Source organism: Rhinolophus hipposideros (genome assembly GCF_964194185.1).
Source record: "Rhinolophus hipposideros genome assembly, chromosome: 17".
NCBI classification, from domain to species: Eukaryota; Metazoa; Chordata; class Mammalia; order Chiroptera; family Rhinolophidae; genus Rhinolophus; species Rhinolophus hipposideros.
This window is the reverse complement of record NC_138063.1, coordinates 29,867,779-29,882,488: the sequence shown is the minus strand read 5'-3', so window position 1 is coordinate 29,882,488 and position 14,710 is coordinate 29,867,779. Positions and strand designations below refer to the sequence as shown.

General features: G+C 36.4%; 1 protein-coding gene across 6 annotated transcripts in view; it reads left to right on the top strand.

The window, feature by feature from the left end:
• KIAA1328 overlaps nucleotides 1-14,710 on the top strand; it is a gene marked incomplete at its 5' end in the record, with an annotated part of 265,288 nt that overhangs the window by 159,544 nt on the left and 91,034 nt on the right. For all 6 annotated transcript variants that reach the window (XM_081078167.1, XM_081078170.1, XM_081078169.1 and 3 more), the window contains one exon: nucleotides 8,846-9,522. In XM_081078167.1, the coding sequence (XP_080934293.1) occupies nucleotides 8,846-9,522 (677 nt within the window). The remainder of the gene's footprint in view (nucleotides 1-8,845; nucleotides 9,523-14,710) is intronic.

The following is a 14,710-nucleotide window of genomic DNA, read 5'->3' as shown; positions in this document are numbered from 1 at the left end:
GTGAAGTAGGTAAACATTGTGCTTGCCTTCTCCCAAAACCACATCAAAATTACAACTAAACTACAGAATAACCATCATTGAGAATCACCTGAAGTCTAGCTGAACAGAAGTGCTATAACTAAGGATATACGGAATAAGCCACATTGAGAATGGCAGGAGGAGTGGAGACGCTGAATGGACTGGTTCCACACCCACGTGTGGCATATGGCAGTTAAAAATTGGGAGGGATATCTCTGCTGCAGAGGTACCCCTCAGTAGTGAAGGGTTCCACCCCACACCAGGCTCCCCAATATAGCTTGCCAGTGCTGGGAAGAGAAGTCACTATAACTTCTGGCTGTGAAGACCAGCGGAGATTGTGGCTGAGTGAGATGGAGGGTTGCTGGAGCCTCAGGTGTTCTTCTTAAAGGCCCCATGCATGGCCTTGCTTGCTGATAGACTCACTCACTCTGAGCTCCAGTGCCAGAGCAGCAGGTCGAAAGGTGCCAGGGACAGATGGGGAAGAACTGAGTTGTCTGGCTGCAGGGAGAGGACTGGAGGGGCAAGTTTCTCCCAGACGGAAGTGGTGAAAGAAACTATTGTTCCTTTGTTGAACCCTCCTCACTCCCAGTGTACAGGCACACGCAGCCACCCTATCTAAATCTCCATCAACCTAGCTAACACCATTTGCCTCACCCTGGTGATTCCCTGAGACCCCACCCCACCAAATTTGTTGGCCAACACAAGCCATTTCCTGTTGCTTTTCCATACAGACAGCCTGTTTTGGTTCATATTGTGGACTTCCCTAAAATCTCACAAAGGTTCACAAAACCTAAACAAGCAGTATCTGTCCTTGGTGTGTCCTGTACATCTTGCTAAGCAGACCCAAGCCTGGCACTAGAAGCAGCAGCCTCAGTTCGTAGCTTAGACTTGACCAGGCACATCCAATCCCAGCACAGATACAACCATCTGCAGATCACTTTGTAGCTCATACCAGGTGGCCCTGAGCAGAGCACAGACAGCTGCTGACCTTGGTCTGCACCAGAGTCCCTCCCAAGAGGTCTTAGAACCAACACATCTGGTGGCTATCTTCAGACCACAGCAGGATACCACCCAACCATCTCCACAAACGATACCCCCAAGGGACAGATTCGGCAGGGACCAGAGCCCCGCTAAAAGGAATCCTGCTCCATCGGATCTGCCCTGGACAATAGCTCCTACACTGTAGTCATAGCCAGTCCTCACAACCAAATAGCCTGAGAGTGAATCCTTCCCATTAACATGCCAACAGCAACAGAGGCTCAACTACAACAGGAGAGCATACATAATCCATAAAAGGGGCACATACATGGAGCACCCGGTTCAAGTGACCGGGGACTGCCCCATTGAGCACCTACTACACAAGGCCGCTACTAAGACAGGGCAACATAGCAGCTCTACCTACTACACAGAAACAAATACAGGGAGGCAGGCAAATTGAGAAGACAAAGAAACATGTCCCTAATGAAAGAACAGAATAAAGCTCCAGATAAAGAACTAAATAAAGTGGAAACAAGCAATTTACCAGATGCAGAGTTCAAAACACTGGTTATAAGGATGCTCAGTGATCTCAAGGAGAACTTCAATAAAAAAAGGTAGGAAACATAAAAAAGGAGATAGAAAACATTAAAAAGAACCAATCAGTAATGAAGAATACAGTAACTGAAATAAAGATTACGTTAGGGGTAGCTCTTTGGCTCAGTTGATTGGAGCGCAGTGCTCATAACACCTGGGTCACCGGTTCAATTCCTACATGGGCCAGTGAGCTGCGCCCTCCACAACTAGATTGAAAACAACAACTTGACTTGGAGCTGATGGGTCCTGGAAAAACACACTCTTCCCCACTATTCCCCAAGAAAAATTTTAAAAATATTTATGTTTAAAAAAAAGAATACATTAGAGGGAATCAACAGATTGGATGAAGCAGAGGATTGAACCAGTGATTTGGAAGATAAGGTAGCAGAAAACACCAAATCAAAACAGCAAAAAGAAAAATAAATCCTCCCAAAATAAGGATAATTTAAGGGATCTCTGGACAAAATCAAGTGTCCCAACATTCACAAGAAGAAGAGAGCAAGGAATGGAAAACATATTTGAAGAAATAATGACAAAAACTTTCCTAACCTGGTGAAGGAAATAGACATGCAAGCCAGGAAAGCACAGAGAGTCCCAAACAAGATGAACCCAACAGGCCCACACAAACACACATCATAATTAAAATGCCAAAGGTTAAAGACAAAGAATCTTTAGCAAGAGAAAAGCAGTTACCTTCAAGGAACCTCCCATAGAACTGTCAGCTGATTTCTCAACAGCAGCTTTGCAGGCCAGATGGGATTGGCAGGAAATATTCAAAGTGATAAAAAGCAAGGACCTACAACCAAAATTACTCTGTCCAGCAAAGCTATATTTCAAATTGAAGGACAGATAAAGAGCTTCCCAGACAAGAAAAAGCTAAAGGAGTTCATCACCACTAAACCAATATTATAAGAAATGTTAAAAGAACTTCTTTAAGAAGAAGAAGAAGGAAAAAAAGATCAATAATATAAACAATAAAATGGCAATAACTACATGTCTATCAACAATTACTTTAAATGTAAATGGATTAAATGCTACAATCAAAAGACAAGGGGTGGCTGAATGGATAAGAAAACAAGACGCTTATGTATACTGCCTACAAGAGAATCACTTCATATCAGAAAACACAGACTGAAAGTAAAGGGATAGAAAAAGCTATTTGATGAAAATGGAAAAAAATAAAAATAAAATCAGGGATAGCAATATTTATACTAGACAAAATAGACTTTAAAACAAAGGCTAAAAACAATAAATTACCTAGGAATAAATTTAACCAAAGAAGTAAAAGACTTGTACTCAGAAAATTATAAGACACTGAAGAGAGAAATCAAAGAAGATACAAATAAAGGGAAGCACATACCATGTTCATGGATAGGAAGAATTAATACAGTTAAAATGTCAATACTACCTAAGGCAATACATAGACTCAAGATAATTCGTATCAAACTACCAATGACATTTTTCTCAGACATAGAATATGTAATCCTAAAATTTATATGGAACCATAAAAGACCCAGAATAGCCACAGCAATCTTGAGAAATAAGAACAAAGTGGGAGGTATCACGCTACCTGACATCAAATCATACTACAAGGCTACAGTAATCACAACAGTATGGTACTGCCACATAGATCAATGGAACAGAATAGAGAGCCCAGAAATAAATCCATTCATATATGTCATTTAATCTATGATAATGGAAGCAAGAATTTACATTGGGGTAAAGACAGGCTATTTAATAAATGGTGCTGAGAAAACTGGACTGACATGCAAAAAAGTGAAACTGGACCACCTCCTCACACCATATACAAGAACAAATTAAAAATGGATTAAAGACTTAAATGTAAGATCCAAAACCAAAAAACTCCTAGAAGAAAATATAGGAAGTAAATTTGCAGGCATTATCCTGAGTAATATTTTTACTGATATATCCCCTCAGACAAGGGAAGTCAAAGAAAAAATGAACATATGGGATTTCATCAAACTTAAAAGTTACAGCAAAGGAAACCATCCATAAAACGAAAAGACAGCCTGTTGAATGGGAGAAGATATTTGTCAATGATACGTCTGATAAGGGGTTAATATCCAAAATTTATAAAACACTAATTCAACTCAACACCAAAAAAACAAATTAAAAAATGGGCAGAGAACATGAAGAGACATTTCTCTAAAGAGGACATACAGATGGCCAACAGACATATGAAGAAATGCTCAACCTAACTAATCATTAGAGAAATGCAGATAAAAACCACAATGAGATACCACCTCACTCCGTTCAGAATGGCTACCATCAGTAACTCAACAAACAACAAGTGCTGGCAAGGCTGTTGAGAAAAGGGAACGCTTGTGCACTGTTGGTGGAATTGCAGGCTGGTGCAGCCACTATGGAAATCAGTGTGGAGGTATCTCAAAATACTAGAAGTAGAACTACTTTATGAGCCAGCAATTCCACTCTTAGGTATCTATCTAGAGAAATCCAAGATGTTAGTTCGAAAAAAATATATGCACCCCTATGTTTATTGGAGTGCTATTTACAATAGCCAAGACTTGGAAACAACCAAAATGCCCATTGGTAGATGACTGGATTAAGAAACTGTGGTATACTTATACAACAGAGTATTACTCGGCTATAAAGAACAATGAAATCTTACCGTTTACAACGATATGGATGGGCCTAGAGAAATAAGTGTCAGATGGAGAAAGACAAATACCATATGATCTCACTTATATGTGGAATCTAAAGTACTGAATAAATGAGCAAAGTAAACAGAAATAGTCTCAGAGATATAGAGGAAGAACTGATGGTTGCTAGATGGGATGGGGTGGGGATGAGGGAGAACGGGAAGCGATTAGACAGCATAAATTGGTAACCACAATATTGCCAAGGGGAAATGAAAGACAGTTTGGGGAATATAATCAATAATGTTGTAAAGATTTTGTAGGGTGTCACATGGGCACATGTCTTATTAGGGAGACCACTTCATGGTCCGTGTAGATGTTTGATCACTGCACTATACACCTGAAACTGAATAATATTGTATATCAACTATAACCTAACATAGAATATATATAACTTATATATGTATATAATGGAATTGTAATAGATATATACAATGCCAGAGGGGCAATAGATTGGGGGAGGGAGGTTATCACTTTGTGAGGGGTGAAATGTCTAACTATTACATTGTTTTGTATACTCGAAACTAATAATAAATAGATAGACAGACAGACAGACAGACAGATAGATAGATAGACAGACAGATGAGAGAGAGAGAGAGAGACAGAGAGAGAGAGAGAGACACAGAGAGAGAAGAATGACGGGGAGGGAAAGGCTATATGAAGAGACAAAGAAGAACGAAGTAATTCCACTTCTGGGTATTTATCTGAAGAAACCCTAAACATTAATTCCAAAAGACGTGCATTCCAGCATTATTTACAGTACCAAGATATGGAAGCAACCTAAGTGTCCATCAATAGATGATTAAAGAAGTGGTACATATATACAGTGGAATGTTACTCAGCCATAAAAAATGAAATCTTACCATCTGCAACAACATAGATGAACCTAGACAGTATTATGCTAAGTGAAATAAGTCAGAGAACAAGTATCGTATGATTTCAGTTATATGTGGAATCTAGAAAACAAAATAAATGAACAAACAAACTCATAGATACAGAGAACATTTTGATGGTTGTCAGATGGGAGGGGGTTCAGGGATGGGTGAAAAGGGGGAAGGGATTAAGAAGTATTAATATAATTTGGTAGTTACCAAGTAGTCATGGGGATGTAAAGTATAGCATAGATAATATAGTCAGTAATATTGTAATAAGAATGTATGGTGTCCGATGGGAACTAGATTTATCAGGGTGATCACTTTGTAAGTAATGTCTAATCACTATGTTGTACACCTGAAACTATATTGTACATCAGCTGTAATTTAAAAATTAAAAAAATATATTTTAAAAAATTGTTACGTCAAGGCAGAGAAGTGAGTGATAAAAATAGTAGTAGTAGTAATGATAATAATAGGAAACATTTTTAAAACTAACTTTATGCTAGGCACTATTCAAAGCACTTCATATGAACGATCTAATTATCACAACTCCAAGAGGCAGTATAAGATGTTAGTGTAAGACCTCTTTCATATGAAGGAGTAAGATGAAAACCCTCTGTTATCTCAAGCAATTCAACTCTGTCCAAACTTGCAAACCTCACTGTACCCAAATATAGGCAAATAACAACTCATTCCTTTTAGAAGACAGTTGAGAGGTAATCTGTTATAACTGAACATGCCACTTGAGCGTCTCACACACACCCACCCACCCCAACATCTAACCCATAATGTTCTCCTTGAAAACGTTTTTTGATAAATATGGGTTTTTTTCCCCTTTTGTCAAATTAGTACCCTTACAAATTGGCACCCTTCATAACTGCATGTCTTACCACCACATTGAGTTTTGCAGTAGATGCTGTGTGTAATCTCTGTTTTACTGATGAGGAAACTGAGAGTCAGGCAACTTGATTAATGTGTTATATCAGTCTTTTTATTGCTGTGTAATAAATTACTACCACTTAGTTTTAAAAAGCACATTTATTGTCTCTTAGTTTCTGTGGGTCATGAGTGTTGCACAGCTTAGTCGGGTCCTCTGCTCGGGATCTTACGAGTTGCAATCACGGTGTCAGCTGGGCTACATTCTAAGCTGGAGCTCTAGGTCCTCTTCCAAGCTCGCATGATTGTTGGTGGCATTTAGTGTATTGCATCTGTATGATGTATTGTTTTCTTGCTAGCTATCGACTGTAAATTGCCTTCTGCTCCAGAGGTTATTGCCACGTGACCCTTTCCAGTGGCCCTCCCACAGCATGGTAGCTTATTTCTTCAAGGCTGGCAGGAGAGCCTCTGACCTTGAGAAAGAAAGGCACTCTCTTTTAAAGGGGTTATGGGATTAGGTCTGACCCATACAAGATAATCTTTCTATTAGTTCAAAGTCAGCTGATCAGGAGCCTTGGTTACATCTGGGCAGTCCCCTTTGCCAGATAATGTAACATAATCACATGATTGCCATCTCATATTCACAAGTTCTATGCACACACCAGGGGAAGAGATAATACAGGGTGGGTACACCAGTAGGATGGGAACCTTGGGGACCATCTTAGAATTCTGCCTACAACGTGCATAGTCACCCATTGGCCAATTGGCAAAGCAGTGTTCTCTTTGAGCAAAGCATGCATTAAAATCATTAAGTTGTACTACCTCTCAAAAACATTAGTTAACTACCAAAAACATTTTAGAATATTCCAAATACCTGACTTTTGTGAATAATGTAACAATCAGTATCATTAAAAGAAGTTTCGGCTATGTTGATACCTAAAAGTGTACATATGTAAGTATGTTAAGGAATAAATATGAGAATATGAAATAAAACATGCTGTCTATTTTTGTTACTAATACATGTATTAGAAAATATATGATAATGTAAAATAGTTGATTTAAGTTTCTGGACCTTTAAAAAATTTGTCATTTTTAAAGTATAATCATTCTATAAAAAGATAGTTTACCATACAAAATAGCAGGTGATAAATGTTAAATATTTGTGTTGACAGTAAATGCTACAGAAGTTCAGAGTAGGGAAGATTAATGTGGACTAAAGTTTCTCTTTAGTTGTAAAGTAGGTTAATTTATTTTATAAGGTAGTTTATCATAAATTTCACCCTAGGATTAGTTCCTTTTCTGTCGCTTGTAATCTCAGTGACATCTGTTCAGTGTACAGGATTGCATGTCTTCTTTGAAGAGGACCAAATCTTCTCCCCAAATGTGGCTCATTCTCGTTTAAATAGAATTGCTTTAGAAACTCAAAATCTTAAGAATCATTGTAATAGCACTCTTTTATCACAAGATAGGAAACAGTGTTGCTGTATATCTCTGTTAATTGACTTTTTTTTTTTTTTTAACCAATCAGTTCATCATTTTCAACTATTGCAAAGTAAATTAGTGGGATTTTTCCCCTCAATGATTTATTCATTTGATGTCTCTAGTATAGGTAAGCACCTCAACTGTTTATGAATTAGTTCTTCTCTAAAAAGAAGTTGTGCTAGACTGAATAATGGTCTGTTCCCCAAAATATGTCGGCGTCCTAATTCCTGGAACCCGTGAATGTCATTTTATATGGTAGAAAGGACTTTGTATTGAAAAGAGACTTTACAGATGTGATTAAGCTAAGGATTTTGAGATGAGGAAATTATCCAGGATTACATGGGTGAACCTGACGTAATCAAAACAGTCCGTAGAAGAGGGATACAGGAGTCAGATACAGACCAGTGGTTCTCGAAGTGTGATCTCAGTCGCAGCATTCGCATTACCTGGTAACTGCTTGCAAATACAGATTCTTCAAGTCTACTCTAGACTTACTGAGTTGGAAACTGGGGATAAAACCCAGCAATTCACCCCTTATAACAGACCTTCCAGGTGATTCTGATACATGGTAAAGTTTGAGAATCACTGATCTAAGGTTTGCTCTCCCTGATAGAACAGGCTTGAGGCTGAAATGCTAGGACAGCTCACTCTATTGACTTGTCAGAAGTAATTTGCAACGGCTTCCGTTCTGCCTGAGTTTTCCCAGACTGTAATCACTTGAACAGCTTAATTGAAAAATCACTTATGTTTATAGCTGAAATTAAATGTTTTGTATTTAAATAACCACATTTGATTAGAATCATATTTTGTTGAAAGTGGTTGTTTTTATCTGTGTGCTATAAAGATATTTATAAAAACACATCAAATTTCTAGTGGTAACTAACACCTATTCAGTATAAGGTGAAATGTTTTACATCAAATCTCGTACTGTGTAATGGCCAATCAAAGGGAATTTCAAAGGGTATTTTAAGGTGGCTAAATGGATTTTTTGGCTTATTATTCAAAATTAAACATTTTAAGATGTTAGCGTTTAATGCTTTTGCCCCTTCTCAAAGTTGATTTTATGTTACCCTCATTATTTGCAACTCCTGGAATCTTGCTTAGGCAACAAGTAGCAACACTTTCTTTTCCTCATCATTACCGATTTACTGAAATCTATATTGTTTGAAAATGGGTTTAGCTTTGTGGCACTTGTCTATTTAGCTGCGTGAGTACTACCATTTATTTAAGACAGAACAACAGCTTTGTTTTGGTAAAAATATATGATTGATTTCTGAAAAGCCAAAAGAAAGAACTTGTTTCATTGTGCTTTTATTTGACAACTGATCTTGTGGTTCCTTTCAGGCATCCAACAGGAAAAGCACTCACCAGTCTTCGTCTATGGAACTGGATGGTTCCTACTTGAGTGTGGCCAAACCACAAACCTACTACCAAGCCAAGCAAAGGCCTAAGTCTGCAAACCAGGACTCAGCTTCAGAATCCCTTGTGAAGTTCAGGAATAATTCTTTGAAACCAGCTGCCTTTCATTATCCCAAAAAGGATGTAGACAAGGCGCCATCGGAGACTAGAACATACTATTATGGCTCCCTGGGGAGAAAACTAGTAGATGCAGTCCCTACAGAGACAGTTCCACCAGAGGAATTGAAGATGAGAGTAGGCCAACAACCTAAGCCTCCTCCATCCAGTCTGTGTTGTTGTCATAAACTTTCTGAAAATGCAGATCATGTTCATGTTGTTAGCCATCCTACAGACGTGGCCCCTCAATATTCCAAGACACATCCGGAATCGTGCCGTTATTGTGGACTTTCCTGGGCATCTCTGATGCGTGGCCAAGGGGCACTGCAAGCTAGTGAAACTGATTTCAAAAAGCAGCTGTCAGATGATAGAAGGCAGCAACTTATGCTTCAAAAAATGGAGCTGGAAATTGAAAAGGAGCGCCTGCAGCATCTCCTGGCCCAGCAAGAGACAAAGCTTCTCCTGAAACAGCAGCAGCTTCATCAGTCTCGACTGGATTATGACTGGTGAGTCCTACCTGTTCTTTCAGCAGTGCTTGTCGCTTGGAGAACACAGTACGCAATGACTGCTGTGTTACTATAATACTAGATGTGTAGAAACAGGTTTTTCGGGATCTTGGCTTGCTCAAAAGGCATACCAACTATGATTGGTGTGTAAATTCCACTGTCATCTGTGGAAGACTTTAAAGACTACCTTGTCTTCCAGAAAGGTAGCTTAGAATATTTACTTAGCAGTCCGGGGTAATTTTTCCTGGATTCCAAAGACAATATTTTTAAATGGTACTACCATTACACAAAATCTTTCACTGTTTCATGTCATTGTAGAGAATATTAGGCATTAAGTAAAAGCTTGAGATTTCAGGATGTGGAATCAGACTGTAAAGAAGTGTGATTAGCTATCTATGTCAATGTACCATAATGTAAAATATAATAAATTATGGGAGTCTTCTAAATTCAACCTTTTCCTCTTTAGTAACCAATTCTTATAGACTTACGCACACTTAAATGGTTCTTCCCTTAACAATTCTTCCCTAAGAACAGGGTTTGAGAAGCTAAATTGCTATTTTGATATTACATATATAGTTTAGCATAGTTTTATAATACATGGAGAATCATAAAATTTGCTGTCTTAATTTATTAAAGCAAAATTAGTAATAAATCAGATACAGTTATGTTTGAAACAGAGTAAAATGAAATACATATATCTTGAAAAAAGAAAATTTCAAGTTTTTATAGTGAACTATATATGCCAGGTGAGCCAAAACAATGTACACATTTTAAGAAAGGAAAAAAACTATTAAAATTGTAATGCTCAATATATACTGATAACAAAAGATGAATACAAGTCATGTTTGACTTCTGCAATTACAAGAGGTGCTCAAAGTGGTTACCATCAGCATCCAGACACTTCTGATTATGGCGAACTACTGCTTGAGCATAGATAACATCTCTTAAAATGTGTGTACATTTTTTGGTACCCCCGGTATATATGTGTGTGTGCGTGTGTATATATATATACATATGTATATATATATATCTTCTTTATTCATCTGTTGACAGACATTTAGGTTGTTTCCATAGCTTGGATATTTTGAGTAATGCTGAAATGAACATGGGAATGCGGATATCTTTTCAAGATAACTAATTTTGTTTCCTTTGGATAAATACCCAGAAGTAGAGTTGCTAGATCATATGGTAATTCTATTTTTAATTTTTTGAGGCACTGCCATACTGTTCTCCATAATGGCTGTACCAATTTACATTCCTACTAACAATGTAGAGGGGATCATTTTTCTCCAACACTTACCTTTGTCCTTTTGATCAAAGCCATCCTAACAGGCCTGAGGTGATATCTCATTTTGGTTTTGATTTTCATTTCCCTGATGGTTAGTGATGTTGAGCATCTTTTCATACTGTGTTTCCCCGAAAATAAGACCTAGCCAGAACATGAGCTCTAATGCGTCTTTTGGAGCAAAAATTAATGTAAGACCCTGTATTATATTATATTATATTAATTATATTTATTATATTATATTATACTATACTATACTATATTTATTATATTATATTATACCTGGTCTTATATTAAAACAAGACTGGGTCTTATATTAATTTTTGCTCCAAAAGACACATTAGAGCTGATGGTCTGGCTAGGTCTTATTATCGGAGAAAAACGGTATACCTGTTGAGCATTTGTATGTCTTTTGAAAAAATGTCTTTTCAGGTCCTCCGGTCATTTTTTAACCGGGCTTTTGTTTGGTTTGTTTGGTTTGGTTTTTGCTATTGAGTTGTATAAGCTCCTTATATATTTTGGATATTAATCACTTATCAGATATATAAGGGATTTATATATTTAGATGTATAAGTGGTTTGCAAATATTTTCTCCTATTCCATAGGTTTCCTTTTCATTTTGATAATTGTTTCCTTTGCTGTGCAGAAGCTTTTAAGTTTGATGTAGTGCCACTTGTTTATTTTTGCTTTTTTGCCCAGGCTTTTGGTGTTGTATCCAAAAACATTATTGCCAAGACAATGTCAAGTAGCTTTTGCCCCATTTTTTCTTGCAGCAGTTTTACAGTTTCAGATCTTACATTTAAGTCTTGAGTCCATTCTGAGTTAATTTTTGTGAGTGGTGTAAGATAGTGATCCAATTTCATTCTTTTGCATATGAATATTCAGTTTTCCCAGCACCATTTATGGAAAGGACTATCCTTTCTTCATTTTGTGTTCTTGGTAAGTGATCTGGTCAACGATTAGTTGACCATGTAGTCATGGCTTTATTTCTAGACTTTCTATTTTATTTCAATGGCTTTGATGTTTTATGCCATTACTGTTTTGATAATATAGTTTAGAATTACGAAATGTGATACCTCCAGCTTTGCTATCTTTGCTCAGTGTTGCTTTGCCTGTTTGGGATTTTTTGTGGTTTTATACAAATTTTAGGGTGTTTTTTTCTAATTCTGTGAAAAATGCCAATGAAATATTGGTAAAGATTCCATACAATGTGATACATTGATGATGTATTACAGAATTGTACACTTGAAACCTGTGTAACTTTACTAACCATTGTCACCCCAATAAACTTTAATTTTTAAAAAAATGATTGAAAAAAAAAGATTGCATTGAATCTATAGGTCACTTTTGATAGTATGGACATTTAACGGTGTTCTTCCAATCTATGAACGTAAAGTATCTTTGCATTCTTTCAACAGTGTCTTACAGTTTTCAGTGTACAGATCTTGCATCTTGGTTAAATTTGCTCCCAAGTATTTTAATTATTTTGATGCGATCGTAAGGGATTGTCTTCTTATTTCTTTTTCAGATAGTTCAGTGTTTGTGTATAGATATGCAACTGATTTTTGTGTGGTGATTTTGTATCCTGCAATTTTAGTGAGTTCGTTTATTAGTTCTCACAGTTTTTTTTGGTGGAGTCTTCAGGGTTTTCTCTATATAAGATTGTATCACCTGCAAACAGACAATTTAACTTTTTCCTTTCCAGCTTGGATCCTTTTATTTATTATGCTTATCTCATTGCTCAGGCTAGTGCTTACAGTATTTGAATAGAAGTGGCAAGAGGGGACATCCTTTTCTTGTTCCTGATCTTAAAGGAAAACCTTTTAGTCTTTCTCCATTGAGTACGATATGATCAGTGGACTTGTCATATGTGGTCTCTAGTAGTTAAGTTACATTCCTTCTACACCTGGTTTCTTGAGGTTTTTATCATGAAAGGAGGTTGAATTTTGCCAAATACTTTTCCTGCATCATTCAGATGATCATATATTCTTACCTTTTATTCTATTAATGTGGTGGATTTATTTTGGAGCACTTTGTTGAGAAATTTTACATCTATATTCATCGGGAATATTGGCCTATATTTTCCTTTTCTTGTAGTATCCTTATCTGGCTTTGTTGTCAGGGTAATGCTGGCCTCGTAAAATGAGTTGGGAATGTTTCTTCCTCTTTGATTTGTTGAAAGAATTTAGAAGGAATGGCATTAATTCTTCTGTAAATGGTTGGTAGAATTCACCAGTGAAACCATTTAGTCCTGGACTTTTTTTTCTAGGGAGATTTTTAGTTACTGATGTAATATTCTTAGTCATTATTGGTCTGTTCAGGTTTTCTATTTCTTCATGATTCAGTCTCGATAGTTTGTATGTTTCTAGGATTTTATCATTTCTTCTGGGTTATCCAATTTTTTGATGTATAATTATTCATATTCTTTTGTGATCCTTCGTATTTCTGTGCTATGAGTTATACTGACTCCTCTTTCATTTCTCATTTTACTTAATTGAGTCCTCTCTTTTTTCTTAGTGTTGCTAAAGATTTCTCGATTTATTTTATCTCTTCAAAAAACAATGCTTTAATTTTTCCTGTTGATTTTCTGATTTCTATTTCATTTATTCCTGCTCTGATCATTGTTACGTTTTCTTTCTGCTAACTTTAACCATAGTTTGTTATTTTTTTTAGTATTTTGAAGTATGAAGTTAGGGTGTTTTTGAGGTCTTTCTTTGTTCTTAAAGTAGATGTTTATTGCTTTAAACTTCCCTCTTAGAAGTACTTTTTCTGCATCATAAAAATTTTGGTATATTTTGTTTTTATTTTCATTTGTTTCAAGATATTTTTTTATTTCTCTTTTAATTTATTCTTTGACTCTTTGGTTGTTCAAGAGTGTGTTAATTTCCACTTATTTATGAATTTTCCAGTTTTCCTCCTGTTACTGATTTCTAGTCTCATGCCATTGTGGTTGGAAAAAAATACTTGATATGATTTCAGTCTTAAATTTTTAATAATTTTTTTGTTTAACATGATCTCTCTGGGAAAATATTCTGTTTACTTCTGAGAAGAATATGTATTCTGTTCCTGTTGGATGGAATGCCTGTATATGTCTGTTAGGTCTATTTGGCCTAAAGTATAGCTCATGTCTAATGTTTCTTTAATGTCTGTGAGATCTATCCCTTGTTGAAGTCCCCTACTATCATTATTTTGTTGTCTATTTCTTTCTTCAGATCTGTCAGATTCAGGGGCTCCAGTGTTGGGTGCATACAGATTTGCATTTGTTGTAACCTCTTGATTAATTGACCCCTATAAGTAATTTTCTTTGCCTCTTTTTACAAGTTTTGATTTGTCTATTTTTTCTTATATAAATGTACATAGTTACCTCTGCTCTCTATGTTTATATACCTATCTGTGTGTCACTACCAAATGTTGTTATTAAACTCTTAAGTTCCTCGAGGGTAATTATTCTATGTACTTCTTTTTGTATATCATTGTGCTTAGCTGCAATTGTAGAATAGCTTTTGGCAATGATGGAAATGATAATACTCTTTTAACAATAATTTTACCTCTTTATGGTTTTATTTTATAGTTAAGAATGTGGTTTTATGGATTTCCTTTCTAAAAATGAAGCAAAGAACATTTCTTTTAAAATGCTGAGAGAATGGGTAGTAAGGGTCACATATTTGGTGCCAGCAAATAATTGCCTGGTAGAAGAACTTCTTGGTAAGTTCTTAAATTGCTTTCCTTCCTCAGTTCATTGAGGGAGGGGCTAAGTTAGCATTGATGGATAGAATTTCTTCCAGTTCTTTGAAGGGAACTTTTCTGTGACCCAGATAAAACATTGGTTAGTGAAATGTAGTCCCAGCTTTTTAAATTGCCAGTATGAGAAGAAAGTGCCACCTATGGATATGTTGGGCAGGA